The following is a 27,748-nucleotide window of genomic DNA, read 5'->3' as shown; positions in this document are numbered from 1 at the left end:
ACTGGACTTGAACTCATCGCTCACCATGGCACCGACTACAATGGCGCAAGCGGAAACGTAGGCATGTTTAGAGCCATGCGCAACCTGCGCCGAACCATCAGTGTAAATGATACAATGGAAATCCTCCAACGGCCGCATTGCTAAAGGAGCAGGATGAACAAATTCATACTGTAAATACTCCTGCGACCGTAAAGCGGCGTCAAAAATAAACGTGACATCCTGGGATGTCAAGGATGTAGCCCACTGAATCCACCGAGGGTGCAAAGCTTTAGAATTCGGTACACTGGCTTTCGTGACCGCCTCCAAGGCAGGACACGGGGTAACAACCAACATGCGCTTCCCCTGCGACAGGGCACGTTCCTTAAGAATTGCCATCTGCACAGCCGTTAAAACTTTCTCCACAGTGGAAAAACGCAGTTCAGCCGAAGTGTACAAGTGTGACTTGTAAGCAATAGGTACAGTATCCCCTTCATTAAAAGTCAGGTACGTGAAACCCACCGTCCCAGGGATAATTCTTATCACCAGGTTGGTCTGGTTATCACGAGTCTGTAAGTAGTCAGAAGCGAGCAAATCAGCCTGCAAAGACTGCAGAATTGCTGAATGCTCAGGCAGCCAGCATGATTTGGAAAAAGATGGTTGTACCAAGGCATATAAAGGCTTGATACGCTGGGCATATTCCGGAATGTATGTCCTTCCGAAATTTAAAAAACCCAGTAAAGACTGTAATTTTTTCAGCGTTGTCGGAGAGCGCAACTGCGCGCATTTCTCCAGGAAGTGAGGAGCCAACCCCTTTCCCTCGTGGTTAAGTTCATAACCCAGAAACAACACTGTGTACTCCGCAATGTGTGATTTCGCAAATTTAAACTTGTAACCCATGTCTGCAAAGTTACAAATTATGCTGTTTACTCGACACAGATGCACCCAAAGTTCGTCGTCTGTGAGATAAATGTCATCCACATACGAACAAGCAACTGGATCGAAGCTCTCCAAAAGAGAGACTATGCGGGCGGAAAACACTCCAGGACTATTCTTATATCCCATTGGGAGTCGTTTAAACATTTTTTGTACGCCGCCGCACGTAAAACTGGTCCATTGGGAACTTAGACCATCTAATCTATGTGCATAAAAACCATTGGAAATGTCAAGCGTGGTTTTGAACCGTTTACGCTCAAGACTATTCACTAGGGCAGAGCCGTGAGTATTCTGTACTGCACAGTTACGGCAATGCGAGTTCAAATGCCGGTAATCCAAAACCAGACGATATGAGCCGTCCGGCTTGTTAACAGTAAAAAGGGGATTATTCATTGGTGACACACACGTTTCAATCACACCTTGATATTCCAATTGTTCAAGGATAGCCGCGACCGAAGCTTTAGCTTCACGCCGTATGGGATACTGGGGTTGTGGCTGCGGCTGTGACCGTAAAGGAATCTCATGGCTAGGGGACAATTTATCCCAGCCACACTGATTTCGGTACACAGCCGGCGCTAGCGCCAGAGCCCACTCTTCTGCAAAATGCAGCGCTTCCACTCTCGATACAGTGTGCGCGAAACTGGGGAGGATCACCTCCTCCCCTCGCGGAGCTGCGAGAACAAAAGGTGGGGGCCAGTCAGCCTCCGAAAGCAAAATGTCATACGTATCCGAAAGATTTTCCCAAAATACCCCTTTTACAGTTCGCTGCATGTCACCTTCAATTAACAGGACAATTTCAAAAAGTCTTTCAGGGGGAGCAACATGTGTATCAGCCGTTTCAATCACAATAAAAGTTTCAGTCGCTGTCACCTTCAACAGTGGACGGAGGGCCTCTCTCACTATGGTAATCTCCGCCGCGCTGTCCAGCAAGGTCAGAGCCCACGTCAGATTCCGAAGCCGCGTTCTCACTATCTGGGGCATATCGATGCGCCGTTAAGGCTGCGACTTTCTTCTTGGCAAACTGCGGTCTCTTTGGCGTAGAGTCGTCCCGCTGATCCCCTTCACTTCGCGTGCGGGGCTGGCCACGTCCTTGCTGGCCACCCCTGCCCCTGCCGCCCCCTCCACCACCGGTTGACGGAGCCGATGAGTCCTGAAAGGAACGAGGAGAGCGTTGGTCAGAAGCCTGAAATCTCTCAGGCGATTTAATCGTCGCGCGATCGCGCAAATCATAAACTCGATCTGACTGCGCAGGCTGCGAAGGCGTAGGACTAGAAACCTGTGTCTGCTGTTGTTGTTGCTTACCCTGATTCTGTTTTTTAGGCCAATTTTGTTTTTTGGACTTGGGCTGTCCACCCGTTTCCGAAGACTGTCCCTGGGGCTGCTTCTTCTCTTTTTCAGAAAAAGCCTTTACCCCCTTAGAATTGCGGCCAACCGTTTTATAAGCCGCCACAATAATTCTTGCCAGCTGACGGGGTTTCTCGGCATCGGGAATTAACGCCAGAGCATTGGCCACCTGAAAGTTCACTGCATCTCCCTTGACATTTGCAAGGACAAGACCGCAAACTGTCTCAAATGAGCCGCTCAGTCGCATACCCAATTCAACCGCCGACTCCGGTCCGTGATCATCCTGAACACGTTTTAGGACCGCAGAAAGGTTCGACACTGACGGTGTGCCAAAGCACCTCGAGTAAACCGCCGCAAAAGTCTTACCCCATGTTTCACAGTCAGCAAGTTCCGGGGCCAAATCTTTCGGTAAACTAAGCGTAAGAATCCGGTGTTTTTCACCCGGAGTCGTATTAGGAAACACAGCTTCCAGCTGGTCGAATTTCTCGGCAAACCAGTAAGGAAAATCATCCTTATTTTCTGGCTTTCTGCCCATAACGGAATTCACCAAGACAGGACTGATTTTCAAACCAGCCTGTTCTGCCCGAAGCTGCGCACCTGCGGGGGCTGCGCGATGAATATTACGATCAATGTAATGAACAAGCGCTCTAATCAGTCCAACCGCGACATCATGAAGACGCCGCAGGTCACCCACATTACAAGTGGCGCGATTAGGATGAGGAGTAAATCCACCCAAAGCGGGCCAATTTGTGCCCGGAATGGACAAAGGACCTAACCTCGGAGCCGTTAAAGAATGGGGTAGGGCGCCACCAAACCAAACTCCGTGCTGCCAAGCGTCGATAGGTACTTCCAGTGCCCTGTACGGAGCATAAGCCGCCGGTACAGCCGAGGCAGTGTATGAATGGAAGACACCCGAATTAGCGTCCACTGCCGGAAATGTCACCCAGGAATAAAACAATTCGTACGGGTACGCATGTTCCGCACTCACCACTAGAACCACAGCCAAGCCTTCCGCAGGGACAGTATATGCCCGCAAGTGGTCGCGAACCGCGACACGGCTATGCTGCGGTATGTCCACGGCCATGGTAGCACAGGAAGAGAAAAAAAGGACAAAGAACACTTTGTAGCACAACTGGGTAGTAATTCAAAGAAACCGTTTTTAGAAGAATTCAAGCTTGAAAAGACCTATTAAAAAATAGGTAGGTTTTTCCGACACCACCGTTTACCGGAAACGGGAATGAAGGTGTCAAGGTTTGAATGATATACTACTCGAGTGTCATGTTTTAAGGCCAACAACGTACGGGCGCCATGTAGCAGGGTTTCCGTTCTCTCACAGAACTGTGCATAGAGATCTAGAACCTCAGTGAGTTAGGATGATCCAAAACTCATCTCAGTATCAGAAATCCCCTTACCTAGCTAGCTACAGTGTCTCATGGCTCATTATGGAATGATCCATGTCTTAGACAAACCAGAACATGAACTTTAGAATACCTCAGGAATCGTGGAACACATGAACACTCTTTCGTTATATAATCATTTCAAACCAAAACTGAGAGTCAAAGAACACAAGTGCAAGTTTGAAATATTTATTATTCAATGCAAAGTTCTCAAACGCAGTATCTTGTATAATACCAAAATGCAGATTATAATCATCAGAGTCAGCAGCATAGTCACTAATCCATAGTAAGCAAATGGTGATAGCATGTTATAATGCAAAATCTATAGAAATCTATATCACCTATATTTCGCGCACCCTATTTATCATATCATTTTATATATATGAAGGTCTCATTCGGGCTTTAGCAGGGCGGCCCCATACCTCTAAATGTCAGTAGGAGTAGATCACATCAACAGCTACCAGCTCTCTTCATGCGCAGCACCAAGTGTGTCGTTCATTCCGTGTAACTCTATCTTAAACCCGCGTACAGCCCAAAATGTTGGCATCATCATTATTTGTGTTATGTCTAATGTGGTGCGAGGATCAGGCCTTCTAGCAACCTTGTGTTAGGTTAATCTTAGACTGTTCAGCTCTCAGTGTGCAGACAGTTGTACCAAGTGTACCAGGCAAAGCTGATAGCATAGAAATAACATATTATTCCAAATAAACCACCTCACCGCTTCTAGGGTGAAAGCGACAACAACAAGTATGTGTTGTGTGCAAAACTGAAGTCAAAGGAAAAACGGCTGTTTAAACATGTAATACACTCATGCTAACTTAACGCAATATATGTAACGAAGTATCCATATGACACCTCAACATATAGAAAGAGGATGCCGCCACAGCGTTGACATGATGCTTAAAAGACAGTTTATCATCGACCATGATGCCGGTGTCCCTCTTCAAGCAGCGCGGGGCTCTCCTTCAACACCGGAGCCCCGCCTGCATTTTCAGCTGATCAGTGGGGCCGCTCTGGGGAGATGCACCGGCGGGGTGTGTGGCCTCCCACCCAGACTTCGAAAACTATGCGGCACTGAAAGGCCCAGCAGTGTGTTCATGAGGCTGTATATATATATATATATATATATATATATATATATATATATATATATATATATATATATATATATATATATATTAGGGTGAAATTCTATCACAAAAGCCTGTTGGGGATTTAGAATTGTCTGAGGTGTCAGGAGATCAGCAGTAAAACGCCAGTGCATCAGCAGTAAAATCCTCTACAACGAGGCGGTAAAATGCAGGAAAAACTCAACATTCAAATGCCAGCAAACAAAGAAGAAACATGGAAGAAAAGGCAGCAAGCACGAAGCAAACAGCAGAAGTGAAGAAGCACCACACTACACAAAAATAGTAGTAGACAGGAGCTGTGTGCATGCAAATTTCGCAGCACTTTTTGCCATCTAAGATGCTGTCCCCCTCACTGGTTGAACATCACTGGTGACATTTGTATGTGCTGATTGGCTGCTGTGCACAAGTTCTGCAATTCGAAATCCCCATTTGAAATGGGTGAAGAAATCCAGGAAGCAAACCTACATGCGACGTGTGACAGTAGGAAGCAATGAAAGGTGAGATTTAAAGCCACAGATGCACCTTTTGATCCTATACCTACACGTCATGGGGAACGGGAGTCCTATTGTGCATTGGCTGGCGGCAGCACTATTGACACAGCATCCAACCATTCCTGTCATTGCGCGCAAGATGGGAGGAAGACAGGGGGTGTCCAGGGACAGAAAAGGAATGAGAGATTATTTTACCTAGCCCAAATCAAACATATGTCGTGCAAAGAGCATACCTGTCGTCTGACAAGTTAAACTGATACTTCAACCCGACGACCTCCGCGTGCCCCCGGTGTAATCAGACAGGAGCTGACTTACTCCACGTGCTATGGTGCTGCAGGGTAATACACAGTCACATACTGGCGAGAGATCACAGCGGCGCTAGCAGCATGCACCGATCCACCTCCTCTACGTGCTTGGGAGGAGTGTATACTAGGGATATTCCCAAGATCTCAGAAGCAGAGAGTCAATCAAGATTCATGGACCTGGGGCTAATAGTGGTCAAAAGATTAATCACTAAACATTGGAAGGCAAAGCATTCCCCTAATCTTAAAAGCTGGAAAAACTCCCTAGCGGTCTGGGCCCAGGCAGTAAGCAATGCTCTACACAGGGAAGAAACAGCCGGCCTGCGTCAATACCCCATCGCGCAGCACTGGGACGCGATCCCGCCTGAGACACACAGGGCAGAAGGAGGCAATGCGCAGGGTGTGGATGAAAACAGGGCTGGGGGTGGAGCAGTGGTTTGACCGGAATACACATGGGCTTTATGTAAGCATAAATGGTGAGGTATCAAGCAAGAGACAGAAAAATACAAGGGAACCCAGGGATACCAATGGGCGCGAATTGGAAAACAAGACGGGGTGCAATGGAGGTGAGACCGAGGAAGGGCTGGATCATAAAAACAGAAAGACATGGTGAAGATGTGTTGCGAAAAAATTTGCAGATTTGTTTGTTATTATAGACATTGTATGTATAAGTGATAAATAGTTTAAATATTGAGAAACATGGGTAGTGTGTGTGTAGTGTAAATCACCACTGAACTGCTAACTCGCAGATGTTTGTTTTCATATGGCACAATAAAGATACAGCTACAGTACAGAAATACAACATAGGATGCTAAGATAAACAGTACAAGTAATGGTAGTTAAGTTAAGGTAAACTTCTAACCGGCAAAACAGAAAGGAAATCTGTGCTTTGACTAATGTTCGCTTCTATCAGAACCATAGACATGTGATGTACAATATTTGCAAAGCCAAAACAAATTATGTTACCACTGTAGACTCATTCTATGTATTATAATAGGAAAAGATAAAATGCCAATAAAGAGATGTAAAAAAAAAATGAAAGGTGAGATTTTAGGGTGGAGACGAGACCTGCCACTATGGAAGACTGGGTCCCCAGCGGCCTGGCTCCGCCGGCCCGAAGCTGTCAGCATAACTAGGTGCCAGTTGGTACACATATGTAGGCCTCCAACAGCAGTATCCCTCTGCAACCACTAGAAAGGTGAGAGACGCCACAGATGTAGCAAGGGTTGCAAGCAGGAGCACCTATATATAAGGGCAGCGACCCATCTGGGATGTTATATGTGCTGGAAGGGAGAATGGCGTACTCCAATTAATAACACAGAGACCTAGTGGGAGATAATTAGGTAATAAGGGTCCATTCACTGAGCAATAAGAACATGATGGGTGAATTCTTTCTCAGAATAAGGGATACGCATGCTTTTAGGAACCAAAGATTTAGCCACAATGAACGGCGTGAGGAAGATGTACATATGCCCCTCTCATGAGTACATAACGTGCAGAGCATCATGTTTCAATAACAGAATACATTCCATGTCTTCTTGTCTGTACAGCAACTTTTATGTATCATTGTGCAGTCTGTTGTATCAAACGTCTTCAGTAAGGTCTGGCTTTTTAGTCAACAGTACAAAGAAAAGTTAAACTACATGTCCCAGAATGCAACTTTATATTGGATAAGAAATGTCATAAATGGCGGAAAATATAACACATTATAAGGCTACTTTTGGAAAGCAGTTCACCTGTGTTGGCACAACTAAATGTTGCTATATAACCATCAGCTCAGATCCAACTCCCTGACCTTCACGTGTGTGCGCCCGGCTCCCAAGCATAGTCTAAATCAGCAATGCAGCTTTTGTTTGTACTTTATGCTGCAGTTCATATTTGCGTTTTTTAGAAAAATATTTTCCAACTGCTTGCGCTCACAATACCAATCCTGCAGTCTGTTAATATCATGGTTACACATTTGTTTAACAGCGATCAAGTTACAAGGTCGCTAATACGCTTCCACTTCTGGTACTTTCCAGCAGTTTTTAGATCTTTTTACAATTTCTTGTTGCTCAAATGGGTGTCATTTTCTATATTTCTATCCCTCGTCTTTATTGCTTGATTTTGCTCACAAGAATGTGTCACTCAGTCGTTGAATGCCACTAATAATTACACTGAAACTATGAAAATGTCACATAAGCAATCTGAAAACTTGCCCAGGACACAGGCAGCAGGCGCCAAATGCTCCGCCCTTCAACTAGTCTCTGCTCTACCCTGACGTTCAGGGCCAGAGCTGTCAGCATTAGAACTGGGTAACAAGGTTCAAGACTCAACATCTGCTCAACATTCTGGGCAAATCACTTTACCTCCCCATGCCAAAACAAAGTGACCATGTTTAACCCCATCACTGCTTGACATATTCCCATCCTGTGCTGAGGGTCAATGATAATGGGTGTGGTCATGACAGAACGGTTCCGTCATGAGCATCGAAGGGGTTAATGTAAATATTGCGGATATAAAGCGCTTCAATGCATTAGGGTTGAGTTTGATTTATATAAAAATTGCAGAATAACAATACCTTAACATAATAAGGAGACAAAATCATACCCATTTAGTGACTGATTTTTCAAAGTTAAACCAGAAACCTGGATAATTCATAGCTTCCCTGCTTACCGGTTCAAATTAAGCACTGCTTGCTGGTAATTACCAGTCCTTGCCAGCTGTGCTCCTACCACCTTTCTTTAATAAAGCCCCTTGACTTCAAACAGACAGTGAGGGCCCTGGCCCCTGAGCTGGGGATAGGGAGATGGGCTCTGCCACATTTCAACCTTGGCCCTGAAAGGAGGAGCAGCATGCCATGGACTGGGGCTAATGACCTCCCAAGACCTGACTGTGCCAGAGACCCAATCAGATGGACTCCAGCTGAGCTGAGAAGGACAACTATTGATAGTCTGTTGGCAGGACAAAGACTGCCCCGGCAGCCTGCCCACCTATCCGGAGCAGGTTCAACAACCGGACTGCCAGAGCTTGGAACAGGGTATTATTCATGTGTACATATTGCATGTACAAAGTACTGACTTGTGACAATAATCACCGATAAGCAAGGACAGTGCTGGGGGCCCCGACAGTCGGTCAAAGTCCTGAGATTATTTCTGAGCGAATGTACCGAGAGGCACTTAAAAAAAAAAAATAAAGTGCCAGCAATGTTGGTGGAAGCGCTTTGGAAGCATTGCTGCCCGGAGGGGACGATGACAACGCTTTGACTGGGCAGCGGCCAGTAAAAGGCCTGTTCAATGTTAGAATGAAGGTTCCCATAAGACTATTAGAGCAAAAATAAGGAGGAATGCTGGTTTGGTGCAAGAGATTGGACACTTAAGAACAGTGCACATGAATCAATGGTGAACATGAGCAGCGGCGGACGCAATTTACCGGTGGGAGGAGGAGGGGGTAGTAAATAAAAATAAATATATATATATATTTTAAAACACCTTCAAGCCAGCCGCCGCCTCTTAGTCCGCTCACCACCGCCTTGCGTTCCTCGGAAGCAGGAACCAGGAAGCATCCAGGCTCCTGACTCCCCTTGCCAATCACGACACTGCAATGCAGCATTGTGATTGGTCTGAACGCAGTGGTTCGGCACTCAGGTGGGGAATGGGGGCCTCGGCATGTTCTGCACCCAGGCTTCAATGCCCGAAAGGGCCGGCCAAATAGTTATGCGCACTTTAGAGTGGAGCAACCACTCCTCCTCCTGGCCCCTGCTCTGGCAGCCCAGCCCCGCCCCAGGGAACAGAAAACTAAAATGATGACGCTGGTTATTACCATCTTAGTTTTCCTTTCTACTGCTCGCAGAGCAGTGGGGCAACGCTCCTCCGCCTCAGCAGAGGAGCCGCCATTGAACATGAGACGATGCAAGGAATCGTCCTAAAATGAAGCGACAGACTCTGGAAGAAAACAAATTATTGATGTTTAAGAAAATTCCTCTTTTTGAATGACCACCCACATTTTGTTTAACCGATGCTCTTGGTTTTTGGACTCTGTACACTGATAACCAGGCCCCAGTGCATGTGCTCTGAGCCCTAAAAACTTGCTTTAATTGTTTAAACATCGTAATTGGCACCTTTAACTTGCCTATAAATCTCTAGTGTATGGAACCCACTGTATCCAGGGTCGGTAAGTCCAATATTGTTGTAAAGTCATCTTTGTGCCCTGGACACCCCCCATTTTTTTGCTGACTGGTACTGGTGGTAACTAACTCTGGCTGTCCCTGGGGTCTGCTTAACCAGCGCTATGCTGAAAACACTTAGAATACAGTGAAACACCTACAAACACTAGGGTACAGTATGGTATAGGTACCCCTATGATTAGCATGACCTTCCCTATAAGGCCCCAGGACATAATAGGGGTGGGAGATTGAAACTACCTTTAATAATAGGGCATGTCAGTTTAGAGACCAGAATCCCTTTCTGCACTTGCATTTGTGCACTGCTGAGGCCTAAGGTCAGTTTAAAAGCAGCCCTATGTTGCAGAACTACATTTAATAACATGTAAATTGTGCCCAAACTCTACTTTGGCGTTTGGGGAACTAAAAACTTAATAAACTACAGGCTCTTTTGACGGGCTGATAAGTAACCCCTGGAGTGAAGGAGCCATTCTGGGAGGAGATGATTCTGCTACATAGGAACACCAGAGCAGGAGGAAAGGTCATAAACAATCTTCAATAAAAGGGGGAAATAGGCTGGAGAAACTAGTTTCATTTACTCCCCCACTCGTTGAACCCAGCCAGATGGCATGCTTAAGGAAGGAATGGGCAGATGCCAGGGGAGGGAGAATATGGAAATTAGCCATCCTGGAGGTTGGTAATCAAGCTCTTGCCTCTTGAATTTTGAGAAACAGTGCTTTCTGTGAGACCATTGTGCCACACTTTGGAGGAAATGGCTATGCCGTAGGTGTTGACCTCCACCTCATTGGACATTTGGGCCCTCCTGTGTGACCCCCAAGAACACAGAACAAGTATCTAAGAGGGGCAGTGCCTCTCAGATATGCTGTTTGAAACCAAAGGAAGAAGAAGGGTCCAAGCATGGAAGTCTGATTTGCACCAACCAGGCCCTGCACTTTGACTGACTGCACCTACTGCACCTGCTTCACAATCTGGAAGTACAGTCCTGTGGATCAAACCTATTTCAAAAGTACTAAAAGTGGACTACCTGCAAGCTACAGGTAACAGAGCTCACCTGGACCATCACCACTAAGAATCCTCCGCCTGGAGTACTACCAGTGGATTTGTAAAGTTTTTTCCCCAAAGTGGATTGTGGGAATTGAAGTCCCAAATTTTCAAAGGACCATCTTGATATGTCCAAGCCCTTCTAGTACATTTTCAACACTTTCGTACCCTCAAAGGAACTTCAGGAAGAAGACCCAGAGGTTTGGAACAACTTTAGAAAAAAGCCCCATGAGTGGGCCGACTCGACCTGGCCAGCCAAGCCGGCAAACCTCAACTGCGAGCAGGCCTGCCCTCCAGGTTCGTCCCTGTGAAAATCTCTGACGGTCCGACTTCTCGTGTTTGACCAGGAGTTGGCTGATACCCAAGCCAGCAAACCCTCATTGAATCCAGCCTGGTGAAGACCATCAAGGACACAGGGAGAAAAAGCTCAGTGAAAGTTTCAAAGTCCGAACGTAGAATAGGTGACCAGGGCCAACCGCGAAAACCAAGTCGCCCACCTTCAAATACGGCGGACTGGATCTTAGGTTCATCCCACTAGAAAGCTCCCGAGTTTGACCAGGGTCTCGTTGCAAGACAAGGAGGCGAACCCTCACCAAATCTGGACTGGGCGAGAGCTTCGAGGGACGCAGGGAAGAAAAGCTCTAGAAAAGTTTTTAAGTCAGAAGGTAAAAACTGTGCCGAGACCTATCTCCAAAGATAGCTGTGCAGGGCTCCTTCACAGTCATCTTGAAACATTGACTATGTCCCGATCTAGCACGACCAGATGTCAAAATAGGCGCTATAGGTTTCTATGTGCTATATAGTGCTAAATCTTTACAAATTTTTATCTCCGGTTTCATGCATTGGATTCTTTTCATTTTGGTGTCATTTTAAAGATAAAAATATTCCCTAGTTTTATAAATTGGTGTTGGATTTTTATTGTGTGTTGCGTCCTAATTGTTTACTGAATTTGTGTTTTTAAATGCTTTCCATAACGGTCTTTGAAGATAAGACTGCCTGCTCGCAGCCAAGCTACCAAGGGTTGAGCCCAAGTCCTATTCTGAGCCCTATATTGTGTTAGTGGCATTATTGCCAGTGGTAGATGAATATGTATCACTATTAATCCACTTCCAACAAAGTGCACTGCAGCACATCGTGTGCCACCACTAAAGTGAAAAGACAAAAAAGTCTTCTTGATAGTCCCAGCAGCCTGAATGTGCAGTTTTTAAACTGCAAATTTGACCTGGTAAAAAAAATACATCCTTTGCAAGGCTTAAAGGTTTAGACCTTCCTTTTTAATATTTATATGTCACCCCTAAGGGAGGCCCTAAATGCCCACACAGCAGAATGTTTGATATTTAAAAAGTAGCCCATGTGTGCTTAAGTATTACATGTCCTGTCAGTGAAAATCACCAAAGTAATTTTTCACTGTGGCTCGGCTGGCTATCCCATAGAAAAGCCGGGGTTACATTATGACAACTTATAAGGCATAGCTCCATTTTGGGAAAAACTATAATCACGATTCAAAAACTCAAATTAATAGGAATTTAAAATCCCATCTACTTATCAAGTCGGAAATTAAATTACTATTCTTAAAGTGGAACTTTTAAAATGTTGATATTTTCCTGCCAAAATCCCATAGTTACCTTGTCAGAGTTTATCCCCAGCTGTCACCTTGCAGCTCGCTGGTAGGTGCGAATGACTCCCTGGCAAGGGAACAAAAGAGACTTGGCTGAGACAAGGTGTCTCCTCCTTCTGACAGGACGGCCTGGAGGGGTGTCCTATCAACTGCACTAGTTTCTAAGGGACATGCCAAGTCACAGGTAGATGTAGCTCATGCTTTGGCTTCCCCCGTCCGTTGTCCAAGTATAGTGCCACCACTCTACCCCACAATGGGCGGAAATCTGTTTCAGAACTAGTTTTCGGGGGTGGTTTTTTTTTTTAATTTTCCTAGACAACTCAGGAGTGCTATAAAAGTGGGTATGGATACCCCTGGGAACTTTTACCCCAATGGTTAGGGTATGGCCAGGAGCCTCCCCCACCCACAGACTGGCACTGGCCATAAATGTGGCATCCTCAGTACCCTCTTCAGAACATCTCTGGACCTGCGGAAGACAAAAGAAGAACTACACCTGCTGTTGAACCTGTGGAGAGAAACCCCAAAGGCTGGACCTGCTCCTCACTTGTACCCAGACCTGAAGAGTGGACTCAGAGGAAAGTTCAAAAGGATTTATTGCATCAACAGCACAGGAACTGCCTTCAGTACACGCAGTCAACTCCCAAGTCCCCATATTCTAGATTTAGAACAATGTTGATACACAATACATTTAGAAAATAACAAGTCTCTTAAAGACGGGGCAATGAGAAGTACTAGAAGCACATGTACCACACCTCCCCCCTTATCACAGAACACACACAACAACCCAAGACGCACACAAACTACCAAGTCAACACACAAACATTTTCCAAACCAAACGACACCTTATACAAAATCTTTAAAAACACTCAGGAGACTTCCCAACACCTATCAGATTTGATCCTTGAGGCCACGCTTTCAAGAGCGCCATTTCCACAATGAGTATCACACGGCCGCACCTCTCCTCCATTTTTATATTTAGCCATCCTCCTGACATTCCATACCTCTCCGTCTTGAGTGGACATATTATTTTCATTGACTCAGATTACTCATAGCGTGTCCAAAATGAGGCTCATTCTTAGACAACACACCTGGCCTTTGTACCCTGACGCAGTTCCCAACTTCAAATTCAGATACCCTAGTTTTCCATTTGGAATCATACACCAGTTTAGCCTTATCTTGCTTCTTTCCTACCTTTTCCTCCCCCTCGTCTTTGGCTACTCCCTTACGCATGTCGAACTGCCTACTTTTGAACCATGCAGGACACAGTTTAGTTACAGGGATCCCTACCTTTAAGTAATTTGAAAGGACTAACTTCAGTTGTGGTATGTGCGTGATGCGATATAACCACAATTTCTCTCCGAGTTGGTCTTTCCACTCACCACCAAAATCACGTGCCCACAAGATTCTTTGCTTTAACTCACGGTTGAAATGCTCCACTTGACCATTCCCGCTTGGTTCATAAAGAGCAGAAGTCACATGGCATACATTACAAAATCTGAGAAATTCACTCATCTCCTGGGACTTAAGTTGCTCCACATTATCAGTTACAAGTACTTCACACACACCTTCGCTAGCAAAATGTTCTTTGAAAAATTCAATGACAATCCCAGTGGTGACGTGGGATACAAAATTATCTTCTGGACATTTGGAATGGCAATCCACCATAACCATGGTAAATCTACACTCCTGGGGTAGAAAACTGAAGGGACCTGAGATATCAAATCCCACGTTCTGGCAAGGAAACTCAAGATACTGTACAGGACATAAGGGAGCCAGCGCCAATTTTAGCATTAGGTAACTATCAATGCACACATCACACTCTTGTACAACCCCATCCACAAGTCTGTCCAATCCTGGCCCCCAAAAAGTAGTTCTGATAAGTCTCTTAATGGACAACGGGCCAGATGTATCAAGCCGTTTTACCCATTCTGTGTCTATGGGTAATTGTGTTCGTACATCTGGCCCAACATGCCTAAATGGGCGTTCATGGGCCAATATCAAAATCTCAAACCAATGGGTGGAATACATTTTCCACTTTTAAATAACATAGTGCCTTCAATTTCTACCTCTTTTGAAATCCTCCAAAAGGGATAAAGGGCCACATGTATCAACCAACTTTGCATTTGCAAATGGTCTGATTCGCATAATCGGCTCGTTTGCAAAAGCAAAAAAGGCTTTTTACATGTATCAAACCCTACTTTGCAATTCGGTAACCTGAAACCGAATCACAAAATGGGTTTGCTATTAGTTATTTGGAAGGGGCGTGTTTAGGGCATCCCTTCCAAATAGCAAATCACAGCGGTATGTAAATATGGTTTGTGACCGTGACTGCGGTCACAAAAATTTTTCAATTTATCACCAACTTCAAGTTGCTGCTAACCCATTCGCAAATGGGAAGTGGTCCCTGTCTACTCTTAAAAAAACGTTTTTTAAGAGCAGGCAGTGGTCCCATGGACCACGGGTTTTTGCGCTTAAAAATAAAAATAAAACTTTTAATTTTTGTTTTTTAAACGCAACCCGTTTTCCGTTAAGGAAATCGGGCAGCATTTAACAAAAAACGCTTGCTTTATGTACAAGCAATCACGGACATGGTGGTCGGTTGACCCCAGCAGGCCACCATCACAGTGATTTTAGTGATTCCTAGGGGGTCCCAAATTGCGACCTACCTCATTAACATTAATGAGGTAGGTCCATTTGCGAGCCCATACGAATCGCTAAATGAAAATCGTGGTATTTCATACTTTTGGAATACTGATTACGTAATTGCGATTTGCTGAAAATCACAAATTAGGTCATTTCTAGTCTAAATCTTGATGTATGTGGCCCATAGTTCTGTGGGAACTTCTATCTTCTAGGCCAACCTTCCTTCACAAATTCCCACAGTTTCAAAAGTAACAAATCCTCCTTCACTGCAGCTTTCCATAGCTCATCTACCCCTACAAACTCCTTGAGCATAACATCAGAAATACTGGCAACTACTTCTTTCTCCTCCTGCTCTTACTACCTTCCCCAGTCTCTGGGAAGCCTAGAAAGACAATCAGCAATAACATTTCTTTTTCCAGACACATATCTAATTTTGTAATTGTACTCTTCAAGTCTAGACAAAAGCCTGGCAATAGGTGCAGTGGGACCCCCCTCCCCGTACCTGCCCACCCCCATAGGGAGATAGTATTCAGACTAATGCAAGGGTCTCCAAACCGGTCCTGGAGGGCCGAATCCATGCCAAATCTTTAAAATTACAACATGTTTCTCAATGGGGATATCCAAAAAATCTGGCATGGATCCGGCCCTCCAGGACCGGTTTGGAGACCCCTGGACTAATGGCTTATGGTATGTCTTAAGGATGAAACTAGCACCCCAAACATAAATCCTACAGCCCACGAATGTATGACGTTACAACCCATACTTTTACAACGCATCCCATTACAACACATTTTTTACAACGCAAATACAGCTAATATCTCCCTTTCAATTACTGCATATCTTCGTTCAGTTTCACTAAAGGTTCTTGATAGAAAGAGCTACATTTCTCTTCTCTCCCACACTTCTGTGACAACACACTTCCCACTCCAGAATGGCTTAAGCGTGGGAGCTTCCACAATTTCAGATTTTAACAGCTCAAAGGCTTGTTGGTGTCTATCCGACCACTTGAACTCCACACTCCTCCACGTGAGTTCTCAAAGGGGTTTCATTTTAGTTGCAAAATCCTTAATAAACTTCCTGTAGTAGTCACATAGTCCAGAAAATCAGGGTAACTGTTCCTTGTTATTTGGCACTGGGGCATCAGCAATGCCATTCACTAATGATTGCTTTGGCACAACACCTTCCTTGGACAAGGTGAGACCCAAATACTCCACAGATTCCTTAAACACTTTGCATTTATCTTCCTTCGAAGTCAACCTTCAAAATCAAAATGCCATCTTGGAAGCACTTGACAAAATCTTCCATGCCCTTAAATATGTGAAAGATTGCCTGCTGAAAAATGTATGCCACCGAAGCTAGGTCAAAAGGCATCCTCTTGAATTGGAACAGACCCATAGGAGTTATGAAGGCAGTCAATGACCTAGATTCAACGCTCAATTCAACCTGACGAACGTAAATCTAGTGTAGAAAACACAGTTGACCCTTCAAGCACACACCTATAACAGGTGGAAGTTAAGTAGTTATACTTCTTTCCTACAGGTACTCTACGGCCCTGGTTATTACTAATGGTACACACTTCATCAGTAGATTATGCCTTCCTAGAAGTAGAATCTTTTACAAACCTCATTCAAATTTCAGGTTGCTCTATGGCCTTTGCAGTGGAAATAGTGTCCTTTTCATTTGGATCACCGATCACCCACAGATGTTCTTGCACCTTTTTATTCTTAACTTTAACTATAATTCGGTCACTTATTTCTTCTGTTAATGCACCAAAGCTACAATGTACAGCCCCAAAAAAATATCAAAATTCTCTCCATCTCTTTGAGGTCTCGCATAGAATTTGAATCCATTCAGCGCTAGACTAGTAGAAAGTTTAAACATCTGTTCCATCCTTGAAAGCACTTCCTCAAAAGCATTTTGCTCTCTCGCTCCCCTTGAGATGCTACAGGAGGCAACGTTCTGCAAACTACCTGACCATCAGATCCTAAACAATGATTCACCAGTTATAGACTTCAGAAAAGTAAGAAACTCTTCTTTCCATCTTGCCTAAGGTTGGGGGTGTGGGGGTGTGGGGGGGGGGGGGGGGGTCACCCTTACATTGTAAAAACTAAGTCGAAGGTTCAGACTGCAATTCCTACAATAAATATGTCAAAGAAATAACATTTCTGTTACACAATAAATACTGTAGTCTAATAGTGCTGTGTACATGAGCAGCAAGATACAACTTCCATTGCACAAAAGTTAGTCAAATAGCTGTGTGCATCAGCGAAAAAGATGCTGCGTGCATAGAAAACCTATGAATAAGCGTACTGTGTGTTTCAACCTCAACCTTCGCCCTAGATATGAATCTTAACAAATCCTGCTCTTCTGCGTCATTAATTCAAGCCGGGCACAACTGTGTATAATAAAATTGCGTTGTATATGCCATGTGCATCAGTATTAAAAACAGACACTGTGGGCAGGAGTAGACCCTGGAAACTGAAGCGCCGACTACCAGGATAGTGCCGTGCCGGAGCATGTTGACCGCATTGCACGCGTCTGATATAAGCGCGTTGAACGTAGTGTCCCTGTCTTCCCCGGTGATGAGAAGAGTGAACTGAAAGTTGACAATGGTGCAGGCGAAAGTTCCACAGTGCATGATGCAGGTAAATGCTATAGATTGCCAGGTCTACATGGCAGTTCAAAACTGCACAAACAGGCTGCAAAGGCAGGCCTGAGACTTGTTTGAAGGGCTACATAAGTGGGTGGCACAATCAGTGCTGCAGGCCCACTAGTAGCATTTAATTTACAGGGGACTCGCTAGTACTAGGTACTTTCAAGTAAATTAAATATGCCAAAATGTGCAGCGTCCCAAAACCAGCAAAAACAAGATTAGCAAAAATGAAGGAGGAAGGCAAAACATTTGGAGGGGGACTGACAGATCTAACAATATGCCTTTGGCTGGACATTTGGGGCAGATCAAGACCTGGGACACCACATTTACTGGCCCCAGATGTCTGAGTAGGTGAAGGAGCTCTAAAGCTCCTGTATCACCTGTCAAGCCAAGAGCAAGACAGGAGGGCAATCCAAAGCTCCCTTAATTCCACTGCCTCTGGTTTGGGTTCCTTTTGAGAGGGTAGGGATTGTCATTGTTGGTCCCCTGGTCCATTCAATTGGTTTACGAAACATTAATTTTAGTTGTGGTGGACCATGCCACAAAGTATTCTGAAGCAATACCTCTGATGACAGTGACTGCACCCTCAGTGGTTAAGGACCTGCTTGATGATTTCACCACAGTAGGGTTCCCCAAAGGGATAATATCCGACAGGAGTACAAACTTCATGTCCGTGCACTTGAAGGCTATGTGGAATGACTTACTATTTCACCACCCTTTATCACTCCCAAACAAATGGTCTTGTGGAGCGATTCAATAAGAGACCTTAAATGGCACGATTATGGGGTTGTTTGATAAACTCTGTAGGAAAGGGGATGTTCTACTCCCATGCCTCTTATTTGCCTACAGGGAGGTACCACAAAAGGGACTGGGCTTCAGCTCCTTTGAACTTTTATATGGACACCCTGTTAGAAACCAAATAAGGAACCCAAACAGGAATATTACTAGAAGACCATGTGCTAGGCCTGTGTTCCAGCATACATGAAGTACATGAATCTAAACCTAGAGGCCAGCCAGGAGCTTTTAAGCACAGGCATGACCATAAATCTTCCTTGGTGGAGTATTAGCCATTTTTTTTATCCGGAGGGAGTCCCACAGGATCGCAGCATTTTTTGCTGATTTCTTTTCCTTTTTGGCCCTGGGGGTCCTTCTGCTCTCCGCAGCCCCCTGGGTATTCTTACCATGCACCCTTATATTATATATTTGTTCCGGACATGGGATTAAGTTTCCAAGTACTGCAAGTCTGCCAGCAACATTTTTTTCATGTTGCTGGCAGCCAATCACTATGCTTGCTCCTGCACGAGTCCAACTCCTGCAGGAGCGAGATGGGCAGAGTGAAATAAAGCTCCCTGGGCCAATCAGAAAGCTTCTTTTTTAAATTGACTCTCCCTCAAGTGCCTCTCGAGCCTCTCCCGGACCCAACTGTCCAGCTATCCAATTATATTTGAACCTTAATTTCTCAAAAATTACCGAACGGGTTTACCCCATATCACAAAAAGCACAATTTGCATGCCAGGATTTAGATTCCTGCCAAATTTGGTGTAATTCCATAATTTTTGCTGTGGTCCGGTCTAAAGAAGTCAATGGAAAATGCATGGGGATTTTGCTTTTTGGGGCTGCCCTTTTTTCTTGGCCCAAGCTTCAAAGATCACTCCAAAATTTTCAATGCACAAACTCGGCAAATAGAAGCACCTTTTCGAAAAGTGTTGTGGAGATTCATCAAACGGTGCCAAAGTTTTTTGCAATACAAAAAAAACACTTTTTCTATGGAACTTCTGACTTAACTATAACTACCGAGTGGTGACTGCAGCTATAATATATACGGGACCGGGATAGTTCTTCGACCTGCAGGCACAAAACTACAGCAGAGACATCGCAGACGAAGGTTGCGTGATTTACAAAGTCATACATAGAACTACTTTGCGGGCGCTTATTGAATGACCCTGGGAAAAGTTAACAGAGCTCTGATACTTTCATGGCCGGGGCATGACAGGCCAATGTAGGCGAGGAGGTAGTAGGTGGCAACAACTTGCCAGTTATCAGGAGAGAAGGAACATAGTAGGAGGAATGCAGTGGGAACACGCGTGTTCAGTACTGTGCGTGTTGTCACTTCTGAGGAGCCTGGCTCTCCTGCTTTATTGCAGCAATGTCAAGTAGAAGACTGGGCCCAATATAAGTAAGGAGCTCGTGATGAACAACAAAGCACTTTCTTTTCAGTTTTTATTTAGTGCAAACTTGACTGGAATGTATTCCTTCTGTTAGCAGCTGAGCATCATTTGTACCAACATTCAGCTCTGGCACGTACATTCTTTAATAAATGAGGCTGCTCCATAATGGATGCATTTACTAAGTTGCCTGTAAAATTGATTATGAATGCAAATAATATAGGGGCATATTATCAAGGGCATTATCGCCGCTTTAGCTGGACTTTTTCCCGCGAAAGCAGCGATAATTTTATCGCCCTATTAGCAAGCTGTTGCTAACAACAGTTAGCAACAGCTTGTAGGCGATAGCGACCGGTTTGGGGCCCGCTTTGCATGTCAGCGATATTTATCGCTAATGACATACAGGGTGGGCGTACCCAACCGGTTAGCGACTGAAAGCAGTCGCTAACACAGCTATCGACTATTAGCAAGCATGGGAAGCGATAAAAAAATTTGCATGAAGTGCGAATATCGCCAAAACCTAACGCCTGCTCAGACCACTTCTTAACCTGTATATCCAATGGGAGGTGGATATTCAGGTTAAGACCCCATTAGCGATAATGCCTGAATATCGCTGGATTTCCAGCGATATTTATGCATTGAGCAGCTATCGTCGGATATTTTATTGCTTTTGAGATACACGTTGCTAATAGCACGTTATCTCAGCAATAGTATCCGGCGATGCACGGCGATAAAAAAAATTTGCTAAGCTCATTTAGCGATAAATATCGCTATTTGTTGCTAGGCTTTCTAACCAGTTACTGCAGTTATTACTAAGTCTTTAAGTTGTTGACCTGATAAGCGTGAAATTAGGCCAGCTCGTGGGAGGGCAGCCGTGCACCGTTCAGGAATGTTCAGCCGCGTTTACACTACAGGTGAAGCTAGGTCAGTTACCGGTAGGGCACCCGTGTACTGTTCAGCTGGGTTTACACTACGGGTGAAGCTAGGTTAGTTCACGGTAGGGCACCCGTGTGCTGTTCAGCTGGGTTTACACTACAGGTGAAGCTAGGTCAGCGCACTGTAGGGGCCGTGTTTACACTAAGTGTGAAGCTAGGTCAGCTCGAGGTAGTGCACCCGTGTGCTGTGCAGGAATGTTTACGGTACGGGTGAAGCTAGGTCAGCTCACGGTACGGCGCCTGTGCGCTGTGCAGCCGTGTTTACACTAAGGGTGAAATTAGGCCATCTCGTGGGAGGGCAGCCGTGCACCGCTCAGGAATGTGCAGCCGTGTTTACACTATTGGTGAAGCTAGGTCAGCTCGCGGTAGGGCATCCGTGCGCTGTGCAGCAATGTTTACACTACGAGTGAAGCTAGGTCAGCTTGCGGTAGGGCACGTGGGGGCTGTTCAACTGTGTTTACACTACGGGTGAAGCTAGGTCAGCGCACTGTAGGGCCGTGTATACACTAAGGGTGAGGCTCGGTCAGCTCGAGGTAGGGCCCCTGTGCGCTGTGCAGCCGTGTTTACACTACGGGTGGAGTTAGGCTAGCTCATGGGAGGGCACCCATGATCCCTGCAACCATATTTAGCTGTGTTTACACTATGGGTGAAGCAAGGTCAACTCGCGGTAGGGCACCCACGCACTGTGCAGGAATGTTCAGCCGTGTTTACACTACGGGTAAAGTTAGGTCAGCTCGCGGTAGGGTACCCGTGCGCTGTGCAGCCGTGTTTACAGTACAGGTGAAGCTAGGTCAGCGCACCGTAGGGCCCCCGTGCGCTCTGTAGGAATGTGCAGCCGTGTTTACAGTATGGGTGAAGCTAGGTCAGCTCGCTGGAGGGCAAACTTGGAAAGGAGCAATCATTAGACCCATCCACAAACGAGGAGATGTAAAGATTCCCAAAAACTATGGGCTAATTAACCTTTTGGCTGTGGGAGAGAAGGTATTCTCTAAAGTAATCTTAAGAAAACTTAAAGAATGGGTAGAGGTTAACCATATAATACCCACGGAACAGGGGGGTGGGGGTTCAAGAAGGGACATTCTAGAATAGACCACTGTTTATTCTAGAATAGACCCTTTGGTCCATCACGCGGAAGTCAGTGGAGAAGAGGGGTATGCTGTTCAGCTGCTTCATCGGTTTCCGGTAGACCGAAACCAGTTGTGGGAGATATTGATTAACATTGACATCCCTAAGGACCTTCTGGTTATGACACAAGAGCTCCACAGGAACAACTGGGCACAGGTTATCCTGGACATAGATGGGACATTGTCAAAGTAGATACAAATGTAGTGAAATTTTGCAGAGTGATCTGAAGTAGGCATCAGGGTTCAGGACAATGTAAGATACAGTATGGAGGGAACGGGGAGTTACATTGAACCCTCAGGACCTACAAATTGATGTTGCAAGTTGAGAATTGAAGATACTAAGGAACGAAATGTCTCGAGACCAGGATTGCCAGTACCTGGAGGGGAAAAGTCTGTGGGTTTTAGGATTAAATCATGGAAATCTGATCCACTGTTCAGGGACATGGATATATTGCTCAATTGATACCTGAGAAATGAAGTTTTAAGATTACAAATAGGAATCAATCCTGGTTCTATAAATGATGGGATAAAGGGTGTTATGATGGATTCCGAAGGAAAGTGCATCTGCAACTTAGGCACGAAATGTGATATTTTGCACATTTTATTAGATTGTCTAAAGGTCCTTGATGCACGGAAATTGTTTTTCCGTCCAATATTTTTAAAATATGGTATTAAGAACCGTGCACAGGCAGAAGAATTGTTAACGGAAATTACCTATTTGGACATTGCAAGTGCACTGGGGAGAATCATGCTTGAAGTAAAAAAAGTTTTTAAGGGTTTAGAAATTTGGGAGTTTATGAATTTCATTTTAGGATAATATGAATTAGATTAGAAAGTGAAACAACTATTTATTACTGGATTGATTTTTTATATAGATGATGAATGATATTTTATTATGAAAAAGACGGAAATGCTCTTTTAAGGAGCGATGGTCTAAATAAATATTACTTTTGATTGATTGGGAGGGTACCCGTGAGCTGTGCAGGAATGTGCAGCCGTGTTTACACTCTGGGTGAAGCTAGGTCAGCTCACGGGAGGGCACCCGTGAGCTGTGCAGGAATGTGCAGCCCTGTGCACAGTACCGGGAAGCTAGGTCAGCTCACAGGAGGGCAACTGTGTGCTGTGAAGGAATGTGTGGCCGTGTTTACACTCTAAGTGAAGCTAGGTCAGCTCACTGGAGGACATCCGTGCGATGTGAAGGAATGTGCAGCCATGTAGGAATGTGCAGCCGTGTTTACACTATGGGTGAAGCTAGGTCAGCGTGCAGGAGGGCATTTGTGCGCTGTACAGGGATGTTCAGCTGTGTTTACACTCTGGGTGAAGCTAGGTCAGCTTAAGGGAGGGCACCCGTGCGCTGTGCAGGAATGTGCAACCGTGTTTACACTACAGGTCAAGCTAGGTCAGCTCACAGGAGGGCATCTGTGGGCGCTGTGCAGGAATGTGCAGCCCTGTGTACCCTATGGGTGAAGCAAGGTCAGCTCGAGGAAGGGCACCTGTGAGCTGTGCAGGAATGTGCAGCTGTGATTACACTGGGTGAAGCTAGGTCAGCGTGCAGGAGGGCATCCATGCGCTGTGCAGGAATGTGCAGCCGTGTTTACACTCTGGGTAAAGCTAGGTCAGCGTGCAGGAGGGAATCCATGCGCTGTGCAGGAATGTGCAGCCATGTTTACACTATGGGGGAAGCTAGGACATCTCACAAGAGGACATCCGTGGGCTGTGCAGGAATGTGCAGCCGAGGCCACACTACAGGTGAAGCTAGGTCAGCTCACGGGAGGGCACCCGTGCGCTGTGCAGGAATGTGCAGCCGTGTTTACACTCTGGGTGAAGCTAGGTCAGCTCGCGGGAGGGCACCCGAGAGCTGTGCTGGAATGTGCAGCCCTGTGTACAGTATGGGTGAAGCTAGGTCAGCTCACAGGAGGGCAACTGTGCGCTGTGAAGGAATGTTCGGCCGTGTTTACACTCTAGGTGAAGCTAGGTCAGCTCACTGGAGGACATCCGTGCGATGTGAAGGAATGTGCAGCCATGTAGGAATGTGCAGCCGTGTTTACACTACGGGTGAAGCTAGGTCAGCTCACAGGAGGGCATTCGTGCGCTGTACAGGGATGTTCAGCTGTGTTTACACTCTGGGTGAAGCTAGGTCAGCTCACGGGAGGGCACCTGTGCGCTGTGCAGGAATGTGCAACCGTGTTTACACTACAGGTGAAGCTAGGTCAGCTCACAGGAGGGCATCTGTGGGCACTGTGCAGGAATGTGCAGCCCTGTGTACCCTGCGGGTGAAGCAAGGTCAGCTCACGGGAGGGCATCCATGCATTGGGCGGGAATGTGCAGCCGTGTTTACACTACGGGGGAAACTAGGTCAGCTCACAGGAGGGCACCCGTGCGCAGTGCTTTAAATGGAAAAAAATAAGTGCAGGTACTCACCAAAAAGAGCAGTGGGCGGAGTTAAGGGAGGAGCTAAGGTGGGACAAGGGGCGGGGTTAGCTTTTCGACTTTGCCAAGGTTGTATGCACAAAACCTGCATGCATTGTTAGAATGTCGGATGTATCTGTCCATTAGTTATCTCACTAATAACTATATATATGGCACTTAATTATAAGTGTTTACTACTACCCAAAGTAGGCTTTTTTAGCATCCTTGAAATAAGAAAAGATGGAGGAAATAACAGTGAGGTTCTAAACATATTCCTTCTTCTTTGCAGGCAGGTCCTTGTTGCAGGGTCATAACTCACTAAGCTATTTTACAAGGATCTTAACTTTTGACCTGCAGGTAACACAAGGCTCTATGCGACAAAAACTGTAATGTTTTGATTTGTTCTGCATTCCGTTCATCAATTGTGTGTATTTTGCTCAGTTTGTGCAGCACACACTATACATGGTAGTTATTTATCAAGATAACCATAAAGGAAATGTGACGTCATCAAATGTTAGGCTGTGAAGAAAGGCGCAGCAAGATACTGTAAGGTGACCAGTAGAAGCTCCATAGTTTCTTTTATGAGTTCGGATGCGTTTGGTATGTGTTTAATTGTATGTGTGTGTCTACCGATGGAATATGTGTGCTGTGTGCCCGTGCTTGTGCTTTTCGCAAGTGTTTGCATGTGCATGCTTGGGCATGAATGTTTGGTGCATTGTCATCAGCAGTATGTACTCACCTATGTCCGCGCATTATCGTTTGTGTGCATGTATCCGCTACTGTGTTGTTTGCGTCACTCACTACTGTGTTTGCCTACGGTGCTTGTCTATTTGTGGAATGTGTGTTTTATTTGTGCAACAGTGAAATCAAGCATTTCATGAACATTTGAGTGAGCTGCGTTCATTCCTGTGACTCACTCTGAAGTAGCAGCCAGAGTTCAGTGCCTTCCCCCAGCTTGTTTTCTCAACCACGGTACACAAACACTTGGCACTTATCCAATATACAGAAACACGGTTCAAAACAAGATAGGAGTTTTAGAAAATATAGATCAAGTTGTAATTTTCAGCCAGAACGGTGCCCGCTCCCCCCTCCCCCCCCCACCCCTACCCCCTTGGATCATACACCCAGGGCAGACCGGGAGGGGTCCAAGGCCGAGAGGGGCAGGCCATAGATAACACATAAACCCACTGTTAATCTGTTCTGCTCAAGGAATTTTTAATTCCTGAACAGTGCATCCCGCCGCCACCCATTAGATTTTACAGCTCCTTCTCAGCCCCACTGTGAAAGAACAATGGATCCGATAAGCACTCTGCAGACCCTCCTCCCTCCCCGCTCTGAAGACTTCAAAAGCACCTCACGCTGGTTCCTGGTGACAAGCGCTCCCGTGATTAATTCCGTGCAGACAGTGCTTGTTAAAGGAGCTGCAGAGGTGATAAAGGAAGCGCTGCCTGGGCTGAAGTCCGGTCCCATGAGTACCGGTACTCTCTTCCTGCTAGGAAAAAGTGCCGGTACTCAAGGGAAGAAAAGGAAAAAGTGCCGGTACTCAAGGGGAGAAAAGGAAAAAGTGCCGGTACCCAGTACCGGTGAGTACCGGCCCTTTTAAAGCACTGCGGGCCGTGCGCTGTGCAGGAATGTGCAGCCGTGTTTACACTACGGGGGAAGCTAGGACATCTCACAAGAGGGCATCCGTGGGCTGTGCAAGAATGTGCAGCCGAGTCCACACTACAGGTGAAGCTAGGTCAGCTCACGGGAGGGCACATGTGCACTGTTTAGGAATGTGCAGTCGTGTTTACACTCTGGATGAAGCTCGATCAGCAAATCCTAAAGCACCCAGAGCTGCTAGCGCTTAGAAGCGACCTCGGTGGTGTAGTGTTCAGGAGACTGGAAGAGTCCACGTCTCCTCCAATGTTGGGGGTGGTCCTGTTGACCATCCCCCCCTGACAACGAAGCAAACTGTGTCGGCTGGGCTTACGCCAGCGTGACGTGAAGAGAGTAAATAAATAGCCTGGGGGGCCCTGGGCGTGGCATCTGAGAGCTGGCCACTAGTGTAGTGACGTCTCCTGTGTATCATTAGTAGCTCACGCTGGGCCCCTGCCAGTTCACTACAGGTGGGAAAAGCGAGCGCTCGTGTATTCTTTCTCTTAGCGGTGTGAGGAATGCAAGAAGGCGCTGGTCTGGTTCCTGGCAGACGCGGAAAGGTGACACCTGTTTACTTCTCTCGCTCTGTCCGCGGTGCGAACAAGGAAAACAGGCCTGAAACCGCGTCCAATAAAAACCCATGACCTACAAAACAACACCCGTTTCCCCAGAACACGTTCATTATTTATGCAATAGTGACGATGACTATTCGTAGCAATTGCCCCCACCTCACTGTCCGGGCCAGTGTTGCTCTTTGCCCCACCCCAGGGGCATTCATTCATGTTAATGCCCTCAGTAAGCTGACTGTCTGCGCCGCTTCCCTCCTCCCATCTCCGACGGAATTCTCACCGGTGACATGAAGCCAGCGCGCATCCATTGACGGGTTTTAATGTACCAAGCAAGTGCATTGTGGGACCTGTAGTCCTCATCTGCTGCAGTGGCACCAAATGACTCGCATGCCTGTATTGATGACGTCCCCCAAATTTCAACATTTGAAAGAGCTTCGGGCTTAATTTACAAACGAGAGGCTGGTTACCTGCAGCTCGTGGGTTCGCAGGACGTAGCCCTTGACGAAGATGCGGTACAAGGACTCGACCAGGCTGGGTCCTGGGAGGTCATCGAAGGCCTTCAGCCTCTTGGTGCCCGATACCGCTGGTGCCACGGCCACGGTGGCATAGGCCCTTGGCTCAGGCTGCCTGGCACGTGCCCACGGGCTCCATCGCCCCACAGCCCGTGATCGGGTCCAGGCAGAGGCTGGCAAAGCCATGGTGCGGGGCTGGAAGCCTCAGAGATGGGTCCTAGAGAGAGAGAGAGAGAACCAACACGTGAGTGAGTGCCTGGGGCGGTAAATCTCCATTAGGCACTATATAAATGACCACACGCACGCGCGCACTCACAACCATAGCGCTGCGGGTTGGAAAGAAGCACCAAAGAACAAGCTGGAGAAGCAGCCACATAGCGCCAACATAAACACAGCCATCAGACGAGTGCCAAGCAGCTGCGTCCTCTGCGGTATGCGCTATAGACATTGCCACAACTCACTGACTCACAACTGCAGGTAAAACTGGGAAGGAAGCCCAGGAGAAGAGAGCAGAACGACAAACACAACCAGTGAAGCAAGGTAGTGCCGAGAGAGGAACAGGGGGCAGAAGACAACCAGCTCCCATAGAACAACATTCAAAGCGACCGGTGGGCGCTACAAACCGTGGCGTGCGGGAGGCGCTATATAAATGATCACACTTACTCCCTTGGAGCAGCGGCAGGGACGGATAGACAGTGGCGCT

The 27,748-nt window shown here is 46.3% G+C and overlaps 1 protein-coding gene across 3 annotated transcripts in view; it reads right to left on the bottom strand.

Annotated features, from left to right (window-relative positions):
• The window catches only part of LOC147729550 (sterol 26-hydroxylase, mitochondrial-like), a 187,104-nt gene extending 159,356 nt beyond the window's left edge, over positions 1 to 27,748 (bottom strand). For all 3 annotated transcript variants that reach the window (XM_086954445.1, XM_086954446.1, XM_086954443.1), the window contains exons 1-2: positions 27,709 to 27,748; positions 27,001 to 27,262 (exon numbers count right to left, since the gene is read on the bottom strand). In XM_086954445.1, coding sequence (XP_086810571.1) covers positions 27,001 to 27,231 — 231 coding nt within the window. In that variant the 5' untranslated portion in view covers positions 27,232 to 27,262; positions 27,709 to 27,748. The remainder of the gene's footprint in view (positions 1 to 27,000; positions 27,263 to 27,708) is intronic.

This window comes from Lissotriton vulgaris, chromosome 2_1 (genome assembly GCF_964263255.1).
Source record: "Lissotriton vulgaris chromosome 2_1, aLisVul1.2, whole genome shotgun sequence".
In the NCBI taxonomy this organism is placed as follows: Eukaryota; Metazoa; Chordata; class Amphibia; order Caudata; family Salamandridae; genus Lissotriton; species Lissotriton vulgaris.
Note: the sequence above shows the minus strand (reverse complement) of the source record. Positions and strands in the feature narration are given on the sequence as shown.